General features: G+C 47.2%; 3 protein-coding genes across 3 annotated transcripts; 2 read left to right on the top strand and 1 right to left on the bottom strand.

Moving 5' to 3' along the window:
• Positions 1-66: 66 nt before the first annotated feature.
• Positions 67-3225, bottom strand: RhiXN_08331 (DNA mismatch repair protein Mlh1; the record flags this gene model as incomplete). Its single annotated transcript, XM_043328147.1, has 14 exons — positions 67-75; positions 189-347; positions 398-559; positions 611-767; positions 818-932; positions 984-1403; positions 1459-1787; positions 1838-1931; positions 1979-2297; positions 2352-2486; positions 2540-2633; positions 2686-2858; positions 2906-3043; positions 3121-3225. The coding sequence occupies 14 exons, from the start codon at positions 3223-3225 to the stop codon at positions 67-69; spliced, it is 2409 nt and encodes an 802-aa protein (XP_043183532.1).
• Positions 3226-3862: 637 nt separating this feature from the next.
• RhiXN_08330 (SH3 domain-containing protein) lies at positions 3863-6173 on the top strand (the record flags this gene model as incomplete). The annotated part of the gene is made up of 11 exons (XM_043328146.1): positions 3863-3987; positions 4241-4388; positions 4438-4623; positions 4684-4788; positions 4850-5053; positions 5339-5386; positions 5444-5464; positions 5528-5650; positions 5719-5766; positions 5912-6115; positions 6150-6173. The coding sequence occupies 11 exons, from the start codon at positions 3863-3865 to the stop codon at positions 6171-6173; spliced, it is 1236 nt and encodes a 411-aa protein (XP_043183531.1).
• Positions 6174-16653, top strand: RhiXN_08329 (cell morphogenesis protein PAG1; the record flags this gene model as incomplete). The annotated part of the gene is made up of 19 exons (XM_043328145.1): positions 6174-6215; positions 6544-6714; positions 6768-6815; positions 6869-6889; positions 6940-7065; positions 7142-7207; positions 7263-7271; positions 7321-7524; positions 7578-7602; positions 8336-9276; positions 9330-9820; positions 9873-9953; positions 10007-10130; positions 10179-10316; positions 10366-10566; positions 10620-12767; positions 12863-13015; positions 13067-13218; positions 13281-16653. 19 exons carry the CDS (start codon positions 6174-6176, stop codon positions 16651-16653), a joined length of 8514 nt encoding a protein of 2837 aa, XP_043183530.1.
• Positions 16654-16836: the final 183 nt, after the last annotated feature.

Raw genomic sequence — 16836 nt, 5'->3', positions numbered from 1 at the left:
CTATGAATAAGTTAAGCGAGCACAGAGTCCTCAGCCCAATGATCCTTTGGATTCGCTCAGCATCTCTCAAAGACTCTGTACAAATCGGGCAAGTTAGCTATTTGAGCTACGTCCCTGTCAATTAATGTCTTCGGGGCCACCAAATACTTCTGAATTGCGGGAAATATGACGTGTGTGTTCTGCCATACCATTGCTTTCGCCGCCGCGTCCCGTTCTTCATTTGAAGATTGTTCTCCATCACTTTTCTCTTGCCCTTGCTCGAAGTCTAGAGGTGGCTTGGGGACGTGAAAACGAGCTATTTCCCGGAAAAGTGTATCAAAGCAGCTTTTTTCCGAGTTCCAATCAACCTAAAGAACATTGAACATCAAGTAAGGCACGAGAAGTATTCAACACTCACCCTTGGACCAAGGTGCATCAGAAATACAGGCAACAAATCAATATTGGGGGTGTATCCGGGAAGGAGCAAGGGTAAGGACTGAACGAGCCCATCCTCACTTATTTGGATTCCAAAATACTCCTCGAGCATCTCTCTTCGGCGCATTAGAATACTAATGATTTTCTATACGGCTCCCTTGTGAATTTGGTAGAGGAACATGCTAAAGCAACTTACGTCTCCTATTTTCTTAGGATCTAACCCTGCCTTTTGTATATCGAGATCATCCTCGACTGCCAGATGAACTAATTCGTGCAATGAGGGCGGGGGTGAAAGCTTCAAATGGCTGAAATTTCCAAATTGGCGGAGCCCAAGTTGATAGAAAAGCTCCTCACTTTGACGATGATTAGCATATATTCACGAACTTGTATGATACACACTTACGCGACGGCAGAATGATTAATGAGATAAAGTTTCAGTTCGTGTTGAAACAGAGAACGAGTCGAAGCAAAATCAACCATGCCAACAAACTTGGAGTTGTGAAGAATATCCGTGAGGCCTAGACAAATCAATTAGAGGGGTAACATGGTTTGCCTTGATGAGAACATACGGGAGTGCTTATCATCTTGAATCTGCTGACGGAGTTCCAGGATGCTTGTCAAGAAGCATTTACTTTCTGAAATGTTGGCTATTGAATGAGTGTCCTCTTCCTGGCCATGATCGTTCATGACCATATTCGCTATCGAGTCTCGCAAAACATCATCCTCGTTGAGCCCTTCATCAGGCGTTTGTTCCTGCACTGAAGATGTTTTCAGAGAAGATTCCGCAACTGAGTCAACTGGTTTGGCTGTCGATGGGTCGTCGTTTGTAGTGTTGCCAGAGGTGGATTGACGAGTGGTAGCACGGGTCGCCGGAGCTGAAGAGGAGTTCCCAGATGTGGCAAACATACTATCCAGAGTCCGATCACGCAGCGACATCCTAACCAAGTGTTGAGGCAAAGACTTTGGTGGTTGCTTCATGGCTGGTGTGGCTATCAACGGTGCACTTTGTCAATGAGATCTCTAAGTATGGCCAACGCCACCCACCTGCTCTTCCGGACTCTTCATCCTCATCGTCAGATAAAGCGGATGCCAGTCGAGTCTTGCTCGCCTTTGTGGGCGCTGAAACCTTTGGGAACCCGATTTTACTATTTGTCTCGGTGATCGGAGTCAAAGTTTGATATGTAAACGTTCTTTGAGAGCTTTGTACGGCCAGCTTTTCTTGTATGGCATCGGAGATCGTCTCTACAATCACATCTTCGTTCAGAAATGAACCTTGAACATGATTAAATATGGCTGTGTGCGTGTATTGAGTCCTCACCTCGCGTTTTGTCGGATGGACATTTACGTCGACATGCTTTGGATCGATCTCAAGGCTAGATATTCACGTTAGATGGTCACATAACAGCTCAAGACTAAAACAAACCTAAGGTAGACAAATGGATGCGCTCCTTTGGGCATAATCGTAGAGTACACGGCCTCGACTCCTCTCTGAATCCGGCGAGATTCGACCAACCGATCTACGTGCCAAGTAAAAATATATCCAGTACACTTCTAAACGACTTACGGTTTATAAATAATAACAAAACCAGCTTCTTGCCATGGTAGGATGTGCTGGTGAATACAGCATTTGCCTTCCACTTTGTTTTATCGTCCCTTTGGCCTATAGGAATGGCCTCTTCGTCACTGTCACTCCATGATTCCTCCACGGCACCTACGTCTCCCTTGGGTCGCTTCCTTTTACCAGTTGCCTGTTCTGAAACATTTGAAGAGGAAACTTCCATATCAAATAAGGCATCCGCTACTCCTGCTCCGAAGAGCAGTCGTATCAATGAAGAACGGCTCGCGCCTATTGGAGTAGACACATCTGGTGAAGTGGCTCCTGCCTAGAACCATGTTATCAGTAGCTTGTGCAAAAGGAACCTTCAACGCTGGCAGACCTTTTTGCACACAAAGGATACTCCAGCCTGGTGAACCGCATATCGCGTCACTACATCTGATAAACGAGCGTATTCTTCTCCCAGATTGCGCAAGGACGCCTTTCGAACGGGTGTGTTGTAAAATAAATCCTCTGCCTGGGATTGTGTTCAATTAGGAAGATTCGATATTATCGCGAGCACATACGTACGGTTATAACAGTGCCATCATTTCCTGCACACGCCACAGGTTCTGCTGCGGCCCCTTCCTTAGGGGCGATCATAACACCGTCTTCGTATAGTGCCCTTGAGCCACCAACTTAATAAGCTCAACTATTCAAGTTATATGGTTACTCACCGCCACGCGCACGCGTCACTACGGGTCTTCGTCACCACCGACAAATGCGAGACAAAAGATATACTCGCAAGTGCTTCGCCACGAAAACCATACGTAGCTATTTCTTGCAAGTCCGAGAAATCGCGTAACTTGGACGTAGTAAATCTTTCGCAAAGGATAGGAAGGTCCGATTTCTGTGCTAGGGTTGGTCAAACGCCTCATAAGAGATGCAGTAACTAACCCTGATACCACAGCCATTGTCCTGTATCTGAAGCAGCTTCATCCCTCCATCCTTGGCGGTGATCTTGATTGAAGTTGCGCCGGCGTCCAGAGCATTTTCAATCAACTCTTTCAAAGCTGATGATGGTCTATGTATGATCTGTTGAATGAAAACTATGTAAGCAGGAGTTAATGTGATCGCTTATGTTTGTGTATTAAGAGAAAGGATCGACGAACCTCCCCGGCAGCTATGCGATTCACTAGCGTTTCATCCAATCGTTTTATAATAGGAACTGAGCCTGTTCCCGAAGTGTCTACCAATTTTTCATTCACCAATGACATCTGGTGAGCTAGTCTAAGGGATAATATTTACTTGAAGTTACCACAGTCGATATAGAATATGTATGTTGCGAGTGGTGGTGGTGCGTTATAATTGTAAGCAGTTACTCAAAGCCGATCCTTGTTTCAACTCATCCAAAAAGGCGCCGATCATCAATCTGGTAGTTGTACTAGTACAAACACGTATGTGTAACTAGCTGTAACAAGCTCCCAGAACGGTAAAATTGGACATCGTGCACTCTGCAAAATCCGCCAGAGCTCGTGAGACAATTGTTTTCAAGAGGCATAAACGAGATGACCACAAGTGAATTGTTTAAGCTTCTTGAGAGTTTTCGGCCAGAGACCAAGGAGACACAATGCACCAAAGCTGACCAGTAAGGGGTAGGATTAGGTAAAACAGATGCGCAAGTGCAATCATACCGTGATTAATATTTGCTAACCGCAGGGTGTCATCTCTCACTCATTTAATTAACGCTCGGTGACAGAATGAAGGGACGATGGCTGTGGATAGCCACAAACCATTCGTGGGGCCGAAATAATAGTCTCCATTAGACGCTGGTCGCTTTTATAAGTAGGCAACCACCACACTGAGCACTTACTTGCGATAATCACCGGTTGTATACCATTTGTAGCTCAGTAAATGGGTACACACTATATCTCCGTCTGGACTGCCATTTATGACTTTACACCCGTGCGGGATGATAGCGACCAGCTTATAGTCAAGAAAGGCCAGATGCTGCTACTTCTTGACCCTTTCAATGACGAGTGAGTTGTAATTGGAAGCGGTTGACCGGAATTTAACATATTCTACGTGTGGTACTCTTAGCTGGTGGAGATTTAGAATCAAAACAGATCGACACAATAATACTGATAGCTCAGGATTCGTTCCAAGAGGTATACGCAAGAGGTCAGTAGGCAGGTAGTAGTCCAGTGGTGAATGATAACTTAGACAATATCAACATGAATAAACAAATGACCGAACTCAGGCTCAATTCGTTTCTCTTGCTATTGCATGCAGCGACTATGTCGCTCGGGCTGACGGCGACCTAACAATTTCTGAAAAAGAATCTCTTTTGGTGTATGCGATTGAAGAAGATTGGGTACTTGTTACCAGCCTTAAACAACGTGCGACAGGCTATGTGCTAAGAGCACGCATCCGAATTGAGGTAGGCAGTTGGAGTTCAGATCTACTTCTTATTAATAGCATAACGAGAGCTGCTTTCAACGAGCCAGGAAGCAAAAAAAGCGGTTGCACTATATGATTACAACGCAGCAAATCCGGATGAGCTCTCCTTTGAGCAGGGAGAAATATTGACCATTATTAATAATAACGGCGAAGGGTGGTGGCATTGCGCAAATGAAAGTCGTCAAATTGGTTTGGTTCCATGCAATTATATTAAGGTAGGCTATGCTTCCGTTTACCAATTAAAGTTCATGAACGACTTATTATCTTGGTTGTAGTCACAAACCGGATCCGAAGGTACTGAGTCTGGGGGTACATTGTTAAGAGGAACCCATGATGCCGTTAATGAAATCCAACGCTCAATCGACTTGGTAAACCAAAATGTGAGACAGTGCTAATGTATTATTCGCATGGGTCCTTGCAAGTGAATCTCATCCTTCGCAGAGCCCTTCCGAAGTTATAGAAGTTTTGGTTACGTGTGGTCTCAAAGACTTGACTTTCTCCATTGACCTCTCCACGTTTTCTGAATTTCCAGACGGTTACGGAGATTATGATGTTTATCGGGGTCGCCTCTTTGATGGCACATGGGTGGCTGTAAAGGTTAAAGTCACTAGCCAACAGTACTTTGAGACCTCAGAGGATCTAACTGTAAGCGCTATCTACTATCATTGTTTTCTGGCTTGTCACAGGTGATCGCCATTCAGGATGTAGCTCGTGAGGTATATGTATGGAGTAAATGTAGCCACGTTAATGTTCTTTCGCTACGAGGAATAGCTTTGTTTCGCGACCAAATTGCAATAGTATCCCCCTGGATCGAGGAGAACAACCTGCTTAGGTATCTCGAAAGGACTCCAGGGGTTAACCGCTATAAATTAGTAGGGTTCAAAATTCAATTGCTCAGACATCGAACGTAGCTAATATTATTTACCTCAGTGTGCTGAAATTTGCAAAGGTCTTTCATATCTACACACAGTTGGGATCGTACGTGGGTACAAACAACTGAGGGCAAGACGCTCATCAAATTTTCATACAACTCAGATTCATGGAGACCTAAGATCGGTGTGTCTAAACTGAGGCTAGCGCTACTCAGTGGTTTGAAGTTTTTTATCGTTATTCATTCAGTCCAACATATATGTTTCCCGCGACGGCACGCCTTTGATAGCGGATCTTGGAAACTCCTGGTTGGTCGACCCATACATGGAGGTCAAGCGGGACAATCTAATTGGGTTACCAGGACGGTGGGCGGTGAGTAAAATCTCCCCTCCCCAAATAATCATAGGGTCTTACAAGAGTTCTGAATTATATGGCTCCAGTCTCCCGAGCTTATCAAAGCGTCCAGCGGGCCACAAAAGTCATCAGACGTATATGCACTGGGAATGGCAAGTAATTCAATCAAACGTATTCAATGCATATTGAGACTCACGCATCTGGTGCCCATAGACAATATATGCAAGTTGTGACACAACTTTGTTTTGCCTTGACATATCAAACATATGCATTTAATAGGAAGTGATGACGGGAGAAGAGCCTTACAATGAATTTTCCAAAGCTCGGGCCTTATTCGAAGTTGCTACGAAGCGGGAACCACCCAGGAGGCCAGAGAGTATACCTCATGGCTGCGAGACAGGGGATATCCTATGGGCGCTACTACTTCGTTGTTGGTCCTACGAACCAGGAACACGCCCAAGTGCTATTGAAGTTGAAGAGTCGGTACGTACTGATTAAAATACTAATTTGTCGATAGATTCCACGTTTTGAACTCTTTTAGATGATTGCTATTCACAGTACTTTGATCCAGAGTAGAAAGATGGTAAGAAGTGACCATTTTAGGGTAAAATAGACAATCTTAACCTCGGCAAACATTTTAGGCCGCCCGAGAAATTGTCTCACACTTAGTTGCACGTGGGTGCCCGGAAATTTCTAGTCAACTAATGCTATCTTCATTTAGCGACTATCCAACAATATCAGAGGGAGGATTCAGTGACATTTATCAGGGCCAACTGCTAGATGGCACAGTAGTTGCCTTGAAGGTGTTACGTGTCTCGACTGATACTATTGCCCAACCCAAACATCTAAAGGCGAGTCGCTGGACTCATTTCTAGGTACTTAAGCACTATTTACAAGAAAGCCTGTTATAGCATGCAGCTATGGAACTTTACACATGGAATAGATGCAATCACCCCAACATCATGCCACTGCTTGGCCTAACGGTCTTTCGGAGTAGAATAGGGATGGTCTCAGTTTGGATGAAACATGGAAATTTACCCAAGTATCTAAAGAAAGAGCTAGGGGCAAATCGACTCAACATGGTATGTTTACCAAAGATAATACTCAAAGCTATTTGATTGCATATCTTGAACAGTGCACTCAAATCTGTGAGGGAGTAGAATATCTGCACCAAATCAACGTTGTGAGCATCGCATATATACGATTGATTTTCTGGTTCCTCATGCTGTGATCAAGGTGCATTGTGACTTGAAAGGGGTGAGTATTTTGTATCTATCAATTAGCGCGATCATGACACCAGTACATAGGCAAATGTACTCGTGTCGGATCAGGGGATCCCGGTCCTTACAGACTTCGGAGCCTCGTCGGTGTTCAACCAGACAATGCGTTTTACGCCAACAACAAGCGGCCTTACTTATACATTACGATGGTCGGTGGGTAGAGCTTATGTTGGGTATCTACAATGTATTCAAGAAGTGATCCCGCATCTTCATGATTGCACCCGACCAGGCGGCTGAAATTATCAAAGAGACCCATCCGCACACAAAAGCCTCTGATGTTTATGCGTTGGGAATGGTGCGTGACTCTATCCAGGAAGCTAATACTAGAAATGATACTGAACCGATTAAAGATCATATATGTAGGTAACAAGGCAAGTGTTTGACCAAACCACGCTCATATGGGGTCAGGAAGCAGTATCAGGAAAGATTCCATATGACGGGAAGAAAGACTATAACGTGATGTTCTTGGTGACTCAAGAGAAAGAACTCCCCGAGAGGCCTGAACGCATGCCAAATGGCGAAGAAGTTAAAGATGAACTATGGGAATTGCTCACTCGCTGCTGGTCTTATGAGCGAGAAGCACGCCCAAACGCACATGAGGTGAAGGAAGCTGTGAGTGCACGACACTGATTCGTGAGTCTAGGCTAAATTGTGTTGAGCTATAGATAGATAAAATTGCTGGATTTGATGGTAGTTCAACGAGTTCACGGCAAAAGCGAAGGCTGGGAAGATTTAACACATGGTTAACAAGACGTGCCCATTAATATTGATCAGAGTGCTGAATCGGGTTTGGAGCTTGGTGCTCACACTAGGGACGGCATGGCTTGTATTTCTTTAATATTCTGGAGCGTGTCTTCCCATCATATCAATCTAATTCAGAGTTTGGTTGAGAAAGTTTTACATATTAATCCACAGAGGTACTAGTATGCAAAGGCGACGCTACGTACGGGTAAGCGCTGGATTACCTCATCGAGGTATCCAACGATCGAAAGGGTTCGAGAACTTCCAGCCTCCCTCCCGTCCACAGTGACATCCACACCTGCGCAGACACTGGTACCACAGTCTGTGTTTTAGATTAACCGTTTCAGTAATATTCGGGGCAGACACTACCGCCCTATAGCTTTCACGCTCATACTTCTCACGTCTTTAAGTTTATCTTTGGGTTGCCGTTGACCGGTTCTGTTGATCCTGGTATCACTCACTAGGAATTTGGAATTCGTAGTAGCTGGAATAGTGTGCGTATTCTGGTCATCGTGGGAGCTTGCTTAAATCTGGCTAACATACCTGAAAGATTTGTAGCGCTCTTTCGTATAACAGTTCAAAACCATGCAAATAGAGATACCAGGTCGGTTCATGTTTTTATGATTTTAGATTACAGGACGGCTCCGTTATCTTCTGAAGGCTTACATATTTCTCCTGATAGACTTTGATGACGATGACTACACTCCTGGGGCGACTCCGTTTGGACGCTCGACACAACCACAGCTGGGACGTGTGTCGCCGACTCCTAGCCATCCTTTCGGTGACCATGGGCAGTCTACGATGTTTACTCTTCCAGCCCAAAATGGAGGATCGCTTCCAACTTCGTCTTTATTATCCGCAGCCCCTGTTGGTGCCCCAACTTCTGCCGGGAACAGTAATAACGGTGGAGGAATGTTCTCCGTTTCGAATGGCAGTGGGATATTTGCACCTCCTGGTCATGCTCGTGGCGAATCCGACACATCTATACACTCATTCCATTTCGACCCACCTCCGCCCCCAGGCCCTCCGCGCACCAAGCGCAAGGGCTCTTTTGCTTCGCTCAAAGCTGCGTTCAAAAGCGGAACGAGCGGGAAATCAGCACCACCTGTTCCAAAGTCGCAGCCGCGCCGTCCTTCTGCAAGCGTCGTGCCCGGTCGGGTTGGTATGAAAAGCATGCATTCAGCCGCTCCCTCCTATGCCGCCTCGGAATTCAGCGACGGGGGTGGTGGGAATTCGTCGTTTGGAGGGTTTGGTGGATTCAATGGATTCAACATCACTACTAACTCTGGGTTTGGACCGGCTGATGAAGAAGTGCCTCCCGTTCCCCAGTTGCCAGGCCAAAGCTCAGCACCTCGGGACCTTAGCTCGGGAGGTTTCAAGTTCGGAGGTATACGACCTAGAAACATTAGCACATCAGTCGTAAGCCAAGCTGGTGGTAGTACTGCAGACTTTAACCAAAACGTTCCGATACCTCGTCCCCCACGCCGTGCTACCACTCCCCACGAGAATGACGATGCCACGCCCGACCCCAAAACTCCGGCGGAGTATGCGCTGCATGCCGTGTTTATACGGTTTGTTACTGAGGTCGAACAGAAGACAAGCGCGTTTTTGAAGGAGCCGTTGGTTAGTCTGGACCGAGATAGAGTTATTGCATGCCCTGACTAATGGCTGATTAGCATTCGGAGCCACTTTTATCCACTATACTTGGCCCTGGCGCTGATCGTCAATTCGATTCCACCCTGGATTCTCTTGCCCACATTGCCTTGAAGCATACTAGACTTGTTATCGATGCCCTTGCTCGGTGGAGACGCACTCAGAGACTTATCCCTACTTCTGCTCAGATACGTGTTCATACACAGCGGCATCTGCTTGGCCACGGTCCTACTCATTCAGATACGCCTTCAGCTACCAATCTAAGCACAACTCTCGGAGCGCTCAACCCTGGCGGACTGCCTCAAAGTGGATCGGGCTATGGCTATGTGTACTCTCAATCAGAGGTTACGAAGGTGTTAGCCGAGAGGATGGAACTTATGACGGTTTACGTATTGTCTCGAGCTTTGTTGGTAGTATTGGCCAGTGTGAGTGAACTGGGAAAGGATGTACTTGGAGAGGGTATGGGTGCTAGCTTGGAAGAAAACTCGTTTGAACCGGTTCGAAACCCCGATCTGTAAGGCGATATATCCCATACATTGAAGGCACTAACATTTTCGATGATTTAGGAAGAGACTCGCCCTTTCAGGCAACCATCGAGCCAATGCAGAGCTTTACGCATCGCTCCTTGGACAAATAGCCAATATTCGGTCAGTAGTTGTATTGTTCATGTCCAGCCGTTTGCTGACACAGTGCTTTCTAGTTTCCAGAGTGTTACCGACCGATATCTTCGTGAACTTGAACCTGTTGCTGCTGGCCAAGTTCTCCGAGACCATGATGCACGCTACGAGCATATCGTTGAGGGATTGAAGCATATCCGGATCAAAGTATGTTATTGCCTCTTCTCGATCTCATCAAGTTACAATTTTTCTTAGGTGTGGCCCCCTGAAGCGTTTGAAGAGGGCGCAGAGTTCATGGAGACACTTTCCAAATCCTTTGCCAATGCACATGGTACTCGTCTAAAAATTGCTTTTGTCAAGTCGTTGGTGGAGATCTTACACCCTATCGGCAAGGTTTGCTCTTACCCTGCTGTTACTAATCATGCGACTAACTTGCTCCCAGACTGCACAAGCTGAAGTCAATCACCCAGGATGGGCGAAAGCAATTGACCTCATATACCCAAAAGCCCGCGAGATGATCACAAAGCCTCGTTATTTTGCCGTTGCGTATCCTTTAGTGATATCATCCCTATGTGTTGCTCCCCAGGATTTCTTCGCGAAAAACTGGATGGCATGTATTGATTTGAGTATAGCCAAGATGAAGGTTAGTAAGGTTCGTCTCTAACAAGTTATGCTTAATTGTAATGCTCCCATCAGCAAGAAAAACAATCTCGCGTCATGTGTTTAAACGGCATCCTACGGATAGTCTGGACCTATCTCTATCGGTGCCATGAACCTAGCTCCACAGCCACTTCAAAGCTTGATATTGTCCTCAAACATCTTTTCCCCCCGAAAGGACAATCTATATTTCCTCCTGACGAATCACTGGAATGCCATGAGTATATCGTTCACTTTATACTGTCTCGCCATTTTGACTATGGGATTGACATCATTATGGAGTTTCTACAAGAGTCCGAGGCACTTGGAAATGGGACCTTGGATTTGAATCTACCGTTCCGTCCTATTATCGCTCTCCGCGCCATCCTCCTGACCCTCACTGCAATGGAAAAGGACTCGAAACCCGTATGGCCGTCCAATGTTGATTTCACCACATACGATACTCAAGATGACTACACCTATGAAGCTACATTTCTCTCCGAGGCATTCTATACCAAACCTGGCGTAAAGACTTTCTTCGAACGCTATGGACCAGTTATTGGGAAACTTGCTATGGTTTGCGCTCAAGCTGTGGGACATTTGACGCTGTCCGACGAGCGCTTTTTGCGCACCAACTACTCATTTGAAGAAGGCGAGCAACTTGTCTTTAAGCGCCGAGGAGAACTATCGGTAGCATACCCTCGCCATCTCGATCCTCAAGTCTATTTCCTCATGGTCTGTTTCGAGTCTTGGCCCCGATGCTTGCACTCCAGCATATCTATTATTGATACCCTCGACCTACTTATAAAATCACTCAATCATGTGGATGCCGGACTTGCTGAAGCTGCTTCGTCTGCCCTACGACGAATAGCTGCTAACGAACAACACGTCAAGGCGGCTGTATGGCGATGCACCCGCTATTTGTTTTCACCTCCTATTCAGCCAGGGAACCGGGATACATCAGCTTTGCGCATGGTTGCTGAACAAGAATACGTAGTACCACTCTGGACTGATTTGGTGGGAGCGTGGGCTGAACAACTCGAGAAGCCTCCAGAAGAAGAAGCTAATGATTCTGACTCGGTAAAGGTCGACTCGGGTGAATTGGCCCAGGAGATTGAAGGTGGAGCGCTATGTTTACTCTCCTCCGTATCGCAGTCGCTCCGCGCCCTTGCAGTCAAGATATTGCTGCTCTCCGTCAGACTAATTCCTAACGCTCAAAAACGAAGCCATGGGTCCCAAACATCTCCCACCAACTCTGAAACCCGTGTATGCAATATTCTCCTCGGTAAAGGGGTTTCGATCGCTACTATTTTCGAACGACGAGAGCATGCGCCCCCAGAAAAATACCGAAGGAAATTCCTCCAGTGGCAACAAAACAAGGATCCCAATTGCTTGCTGCGTTTGGCACAGAGCAAAGACGAAGAGGATCTACGCATATGGACCTATGTCTTCCCTGCAATCACCCAAGAGTGCATGGTACGATCCCCACATGCTCTGGAATATGCCCGTATGACTTGGAATGCATGGATAGTCCGGTTTCATCCAATTGTTTCAACTATAGCTGGAATATCCTCAAAGGTAGCTGCTGCTGCACCTCTTGCACGCCCAACTCGTCAAGGCTCTGGAGCATCGGAGGACGTCGAAGATAGGAGAGACGGGCATGCTTTGTCTGTCGAACAATGGAGATGCTGGATTATTGCACTGTGCTCCTGCGCTATACAGTCTGATGCTCGCCCTACCCCTGCTCGTGAACATGGGAGAATGCCTTCAGACCCTGCATCTCAGCGAGAACGACTGACAACCGCGCGTGGTCTCTTCCGGCTTATAATTCCGTTCCTATCCTCTGATCAGGCCCGTTTCCGAGATGCCGTCACCACCGCATTGGGTTCGGTCCACTTGAGCACATTCAAGACCGTATTGGAGGATTTGCAGTCGATCACTCGGCACATATACGACGAATTTAGGAGCACGGCGGCAAATCGTTCCGCTCAAACCGCTCGCAGGGCAAGGAGCCAAGATCGGCTCTATGTTGCAGTTGCCCAAGTTCATCAACTTACGGCCCACTTTCTTCGAGACCCAAAATCACTGAGCGATCAAGGAGCTCTCCATTTCATGCTTCAATTCGTGCGCGAAACCAAAACCTTCCTTAGTCAGAGCGACATCAAGCAAGATTGTGATTCTCACCGTCTACGCCGTCTCTTTTGTGGGGTAGTGGAAAACCTCTTCGATGCTCTTTCGAATAGAAAGGATATTGACCGTTTATGTGGCCTCATGCTCGACTCGAACTTTTTCATCTCTGCCAGGAATGGTGCATATACGGTCCTGCGTCCGGCCCGGTGCGACAACGTCACGCTGCAATGAGGGCGAATGCCACTCGGTACGGAACTGTTGCGCTATACGACTCTGAATGTGAACAGCTGGTAGAAGCTGTTCCAGCAGCCCTCGCTTCCCTCTGTGTAAGTCATAGGAGATATCAAGTAACTTGACTCATTTTCCGGATTCATTAGGCAGGGGCATTCTTTTACATCGATAAAACGACCCGCTCTCCAGGAAAACATGTTCATCCTGAGGGGCCTTCACCTCTTACGGTCCATGAGGTACTTGACTGGATAAATGCCTCATTGGAGCATCCTTCAGAATCGGTTAATGCATCTGGGAGGTAAGTGTATTCCTGCATTCAGGTGCTTATTTTTGGCCTATTCATACACTTAATGTATACAGGAAAGCACTAAAATCCCTCCTTACCTATCCCGCAAGGAATGAGGAACTCTTGGATGATATTTGCCGTCGCGCTTTTGCTTCGTTACACACAATGCCTGGGAGCACGCCTTCATTTGGTGTGGTCGCAGATGTCATCTTGACTTGTACAGACTCCCCGTTCTCGTTCAGCCAGGTTGTGTGTCTCGCCTTGGCCAGCTTAGGTGACACCGACCACCGGATCCGTAAGCATGGATTTGACGTCCTGGAAGCCATTCATCGTCAAACGTCTCGCGTTCATTTCATTGCTGAGTCCGAAGCTGCAATCCGAAGTTATGCACCCAGTGTGTATCTTCCTGGACAACGGCGAATCTCCGAATTCCTGGCGATCCATCACTCTGAAGAAGCAGTACCACTCTTAGCTCAATGTGCTTTACACCTCTCCAACCTTAGGGAGGGGGAAGCGCTAGTGCTTCACGCGTTGGAACCTTGGATGGCTTATGTCGAGCTGATGGCTGAAGGGACGAATGACCTGCTACCTACCGGGGATCTCTGCATGCACAATCTTCTGGCTCTCACGATTCGTTTTGGAGATACACACCCCAGTGAAATGCAAGCGCTCTGGACCAAACTCGTCGCTGGAACACATCCAATGAACCATCACGCCATCGTCAAATGGCTCATCGAACAAGCCACCTGGCTAGGAAATGCTGCTTTTGTCGCCTACTCTCGCCGAGTCATCGCATACTTATCCCGAACTCAATTTGGCGAACTTGTCTTCCACGAACTATGCTCTTTAATCTCGCCTGCAACCATGTCGATACAAAAGGCAAACATACCCAAACGTCCTCGTTCACATTTATTTACGGCCGACCTATCAACCCTACTTCCATTATCTGAGTCAAGAAAACAACTATCCATTGCGCAGTTGGCGCTGTTGTTCCTAGGAGATGTAGCACTGGATCCTTCTTGGGATATTTCATACCAATTACCTATCTTCCTTCACGCTATCTTCCTTCAAACCGACCATAAATCTGCGAGCGTGGAGCAAGAGATTCACCACCTACTTCTCCAAACACTTCGAACTTGTACTGCCGTATACGAGGATAATGGGCTCGAAGAGATTAGCCGTGAAGACGTGAAATCATCTATATCCCGATTGGCCGATCAAAGCAGCAGCGAATTTTGGCTATCGGACGAGCCAGGGATCCTGGACATGGAAAAGCTTTGCTTCGAAGTCCTCAGATTATTAGAGCCTTCTCGCCCCCGGCTTCGTCAGGAGTGGGGGCTATTATCTCTGGAGTGGGGTGCGCACAGTTCTGACGCTTCGACAGCATCTCTATCCCTGCAATTACTTCGTATCCTCCGTCCACGAGTTCAGCAAGGCGCACTCAACGAACTTCTGGCTCGACTAACGAATACTGTAGCTTCCAATGACTCTGGCCCACAGAAGGTCTGCCAGGACGTTCTCATGTCGTTGACTGCACTGGTCAAAGCCGATGTTCTGGACCACACTCTCTGGCCACAACTCTTCTGGTGTGCACGGGCATGCCTTTCGACGACAGTGGAGGCAGAATATGCCCAAGCCCTGATTCTTCTCAAAACTCTGCTCCAAGTCTTGGATATCACAAAAGACGAAGTTATTGAAGATTTACTCGATTATCAACCAGAATCCTGGGACACAGACGATATTAGTCTACAGGCAGTTATTCTTCCAGGTCTGAGATCATCGGCTACATGGAAAGACGCAATGGAGGTCTTGAAATCCCTATCCAGGTGTACTCACGATCAATTTGTTGACCCCAGTGCCGGACGATTGCGAAGCTTATACACTATCTGCCTTCCGCCATTCTTGGAGGCCATGGACCAGTCACAGCTCGATGAAGACTTGGCTGAACTTGCAATGAATATTGCCAGAATGGCTGACAATGAGAAGCGCGTTGGAATCAGTCGGTTAATGACGTCATTTGCGAAACAGAAATTCCGTACCAAGGAGGATTTCCTGCGCCAGGCTGTCTCGTGCCTACGCGAGAACTACACTTCCAAACACTCCACGGAAATTCTCACTCTACTGCTTGGCCTAGTCTTGAATTCGGAACGTTGGCTTCGTGTCAAATCAATGCAACTTTTGAAGTTACTCTTCCAACATGTTGAAACCAAAAATCAAAACGTTCTTAGCGAACTCTTGATGCCTTTATTGTCGCTTCTACGAACCGACCTGGCGCTTCAGGCTCTCGATGTACTAGATGAGCCCCTGTCAGTTTCTGGTGGACTTGCAGCTACCCACGTTTTACGAATGAGCATGCATATTCGCAGCTCTCGTGAATTGGAGGGAAATCTCGTTGTATTTGGAGTACCGGAGCCCTCCGGCTGGTGCGTCGCAAGGCCACTTGAAATGGCCGCCCTGTGTAGGCGAAACGTTCAGGCCCTATATGAATCCCTTAGTGCGACTGCTAGCGCCAGGCCTATGACTATGGCATTCTCAGTCGCATTAGACGGGATCTCCACGAATGGGACGAGTCAACTGGACGAGTTTGGCATGAGCACGGATATGGACGATGATTTAGGCAACCTAGTTAGCCAGCTTAACGACCTCAACAGCTTCTTCACGACTGAAGGCACCCTCCCCGAGCCAATTGCTGTTTCCCCTGTCCCACCTTCAGCTCCAATTAACTTCCAGAACGAGGCCGAAAGAAGGGTGGCCGCTATTCTGTCCCGATCACTTGCCAAATCTGGTGCGCGTGGCGATTCAATCTCGTCCATGGAAGGTATCGGTCATACCATAGATCGCGAACGAGAAGACAAGGGACCAGGTACCCCTTATATTGGCCTGTTCGAAATGTCCACTCCGCACCGAGATGGAGATGGAGATGGAGATGGAGATGATACACCACACAGGGACGGGAACGGGAACGGTCGAGACGACGGGAGACACGACGTACACGCCCATGGCTATCTATCAGAGTCTGACGGGGAGGAAGCCGGTTATGAAGCTGACTCTTACCTTAGTCACTCCCAATCTCACAACCACCCTACACCTTCAGATGAACTTGCCGGGCACCCATACCCTCCATCCTCATTTGTCCCTGCTTCTCGAGAAGAAACTCCTGTTGCACGGTTCGCGGGACTATCACAGTACGATAATGGGCCCGACTCCGATATCGAGAGTGACGATGATCGGAAAGGGGTTTTTGGACTGGAATCACCACGGCAAAAACTAAATGCCAATCGACGCTCAAGTGGAGGACTCCGATCATTGTTTGGGAGTAGTGCGAACCACAATCCAAAAGAGGGCGAAAGCAGGGCTATGGCTGCATTTGGGGGTACGGTGAATATGAGCATGAATGTCGCTTCTTCGAGGAATGCGCAGAGATTTGATCGTAGGAAACGGATATGAAGTGGTGGTAGTTGAAATCACATCCAGGCTGTTAATAGTTTCTCTCTTACACTCTCGGACTTTTTTGTGGTCGGGTTAATGCAGTAGATCTCTTTATAGTGGTCAAACATGTATCTCCTTTAGCTAGTAGTAGAACAGTTTTTGGTTTATTCGTTAGTTTACTGATAGATTCCGCTTTCGCAA

This window comes from Rhizoctonia solani, chromosome 10 (assembly GCF_016906535.1).
Source record: "Rhizoctonia solani chromosome 10, complete sequence".
NCBI classification, from domain to species: domain Eukaryota; kingdom Fungi; phylum Basidiomycota; class Agaricomycetes; order Cantharellales; family Ceratobasidiaceae; genus Rhizoctonia; species Rhizoctonia solani.
Note: the sequence above shows the minus strand (reverse complement) of the source record. Positions and strands in the feature narration are given on the sequence as shown.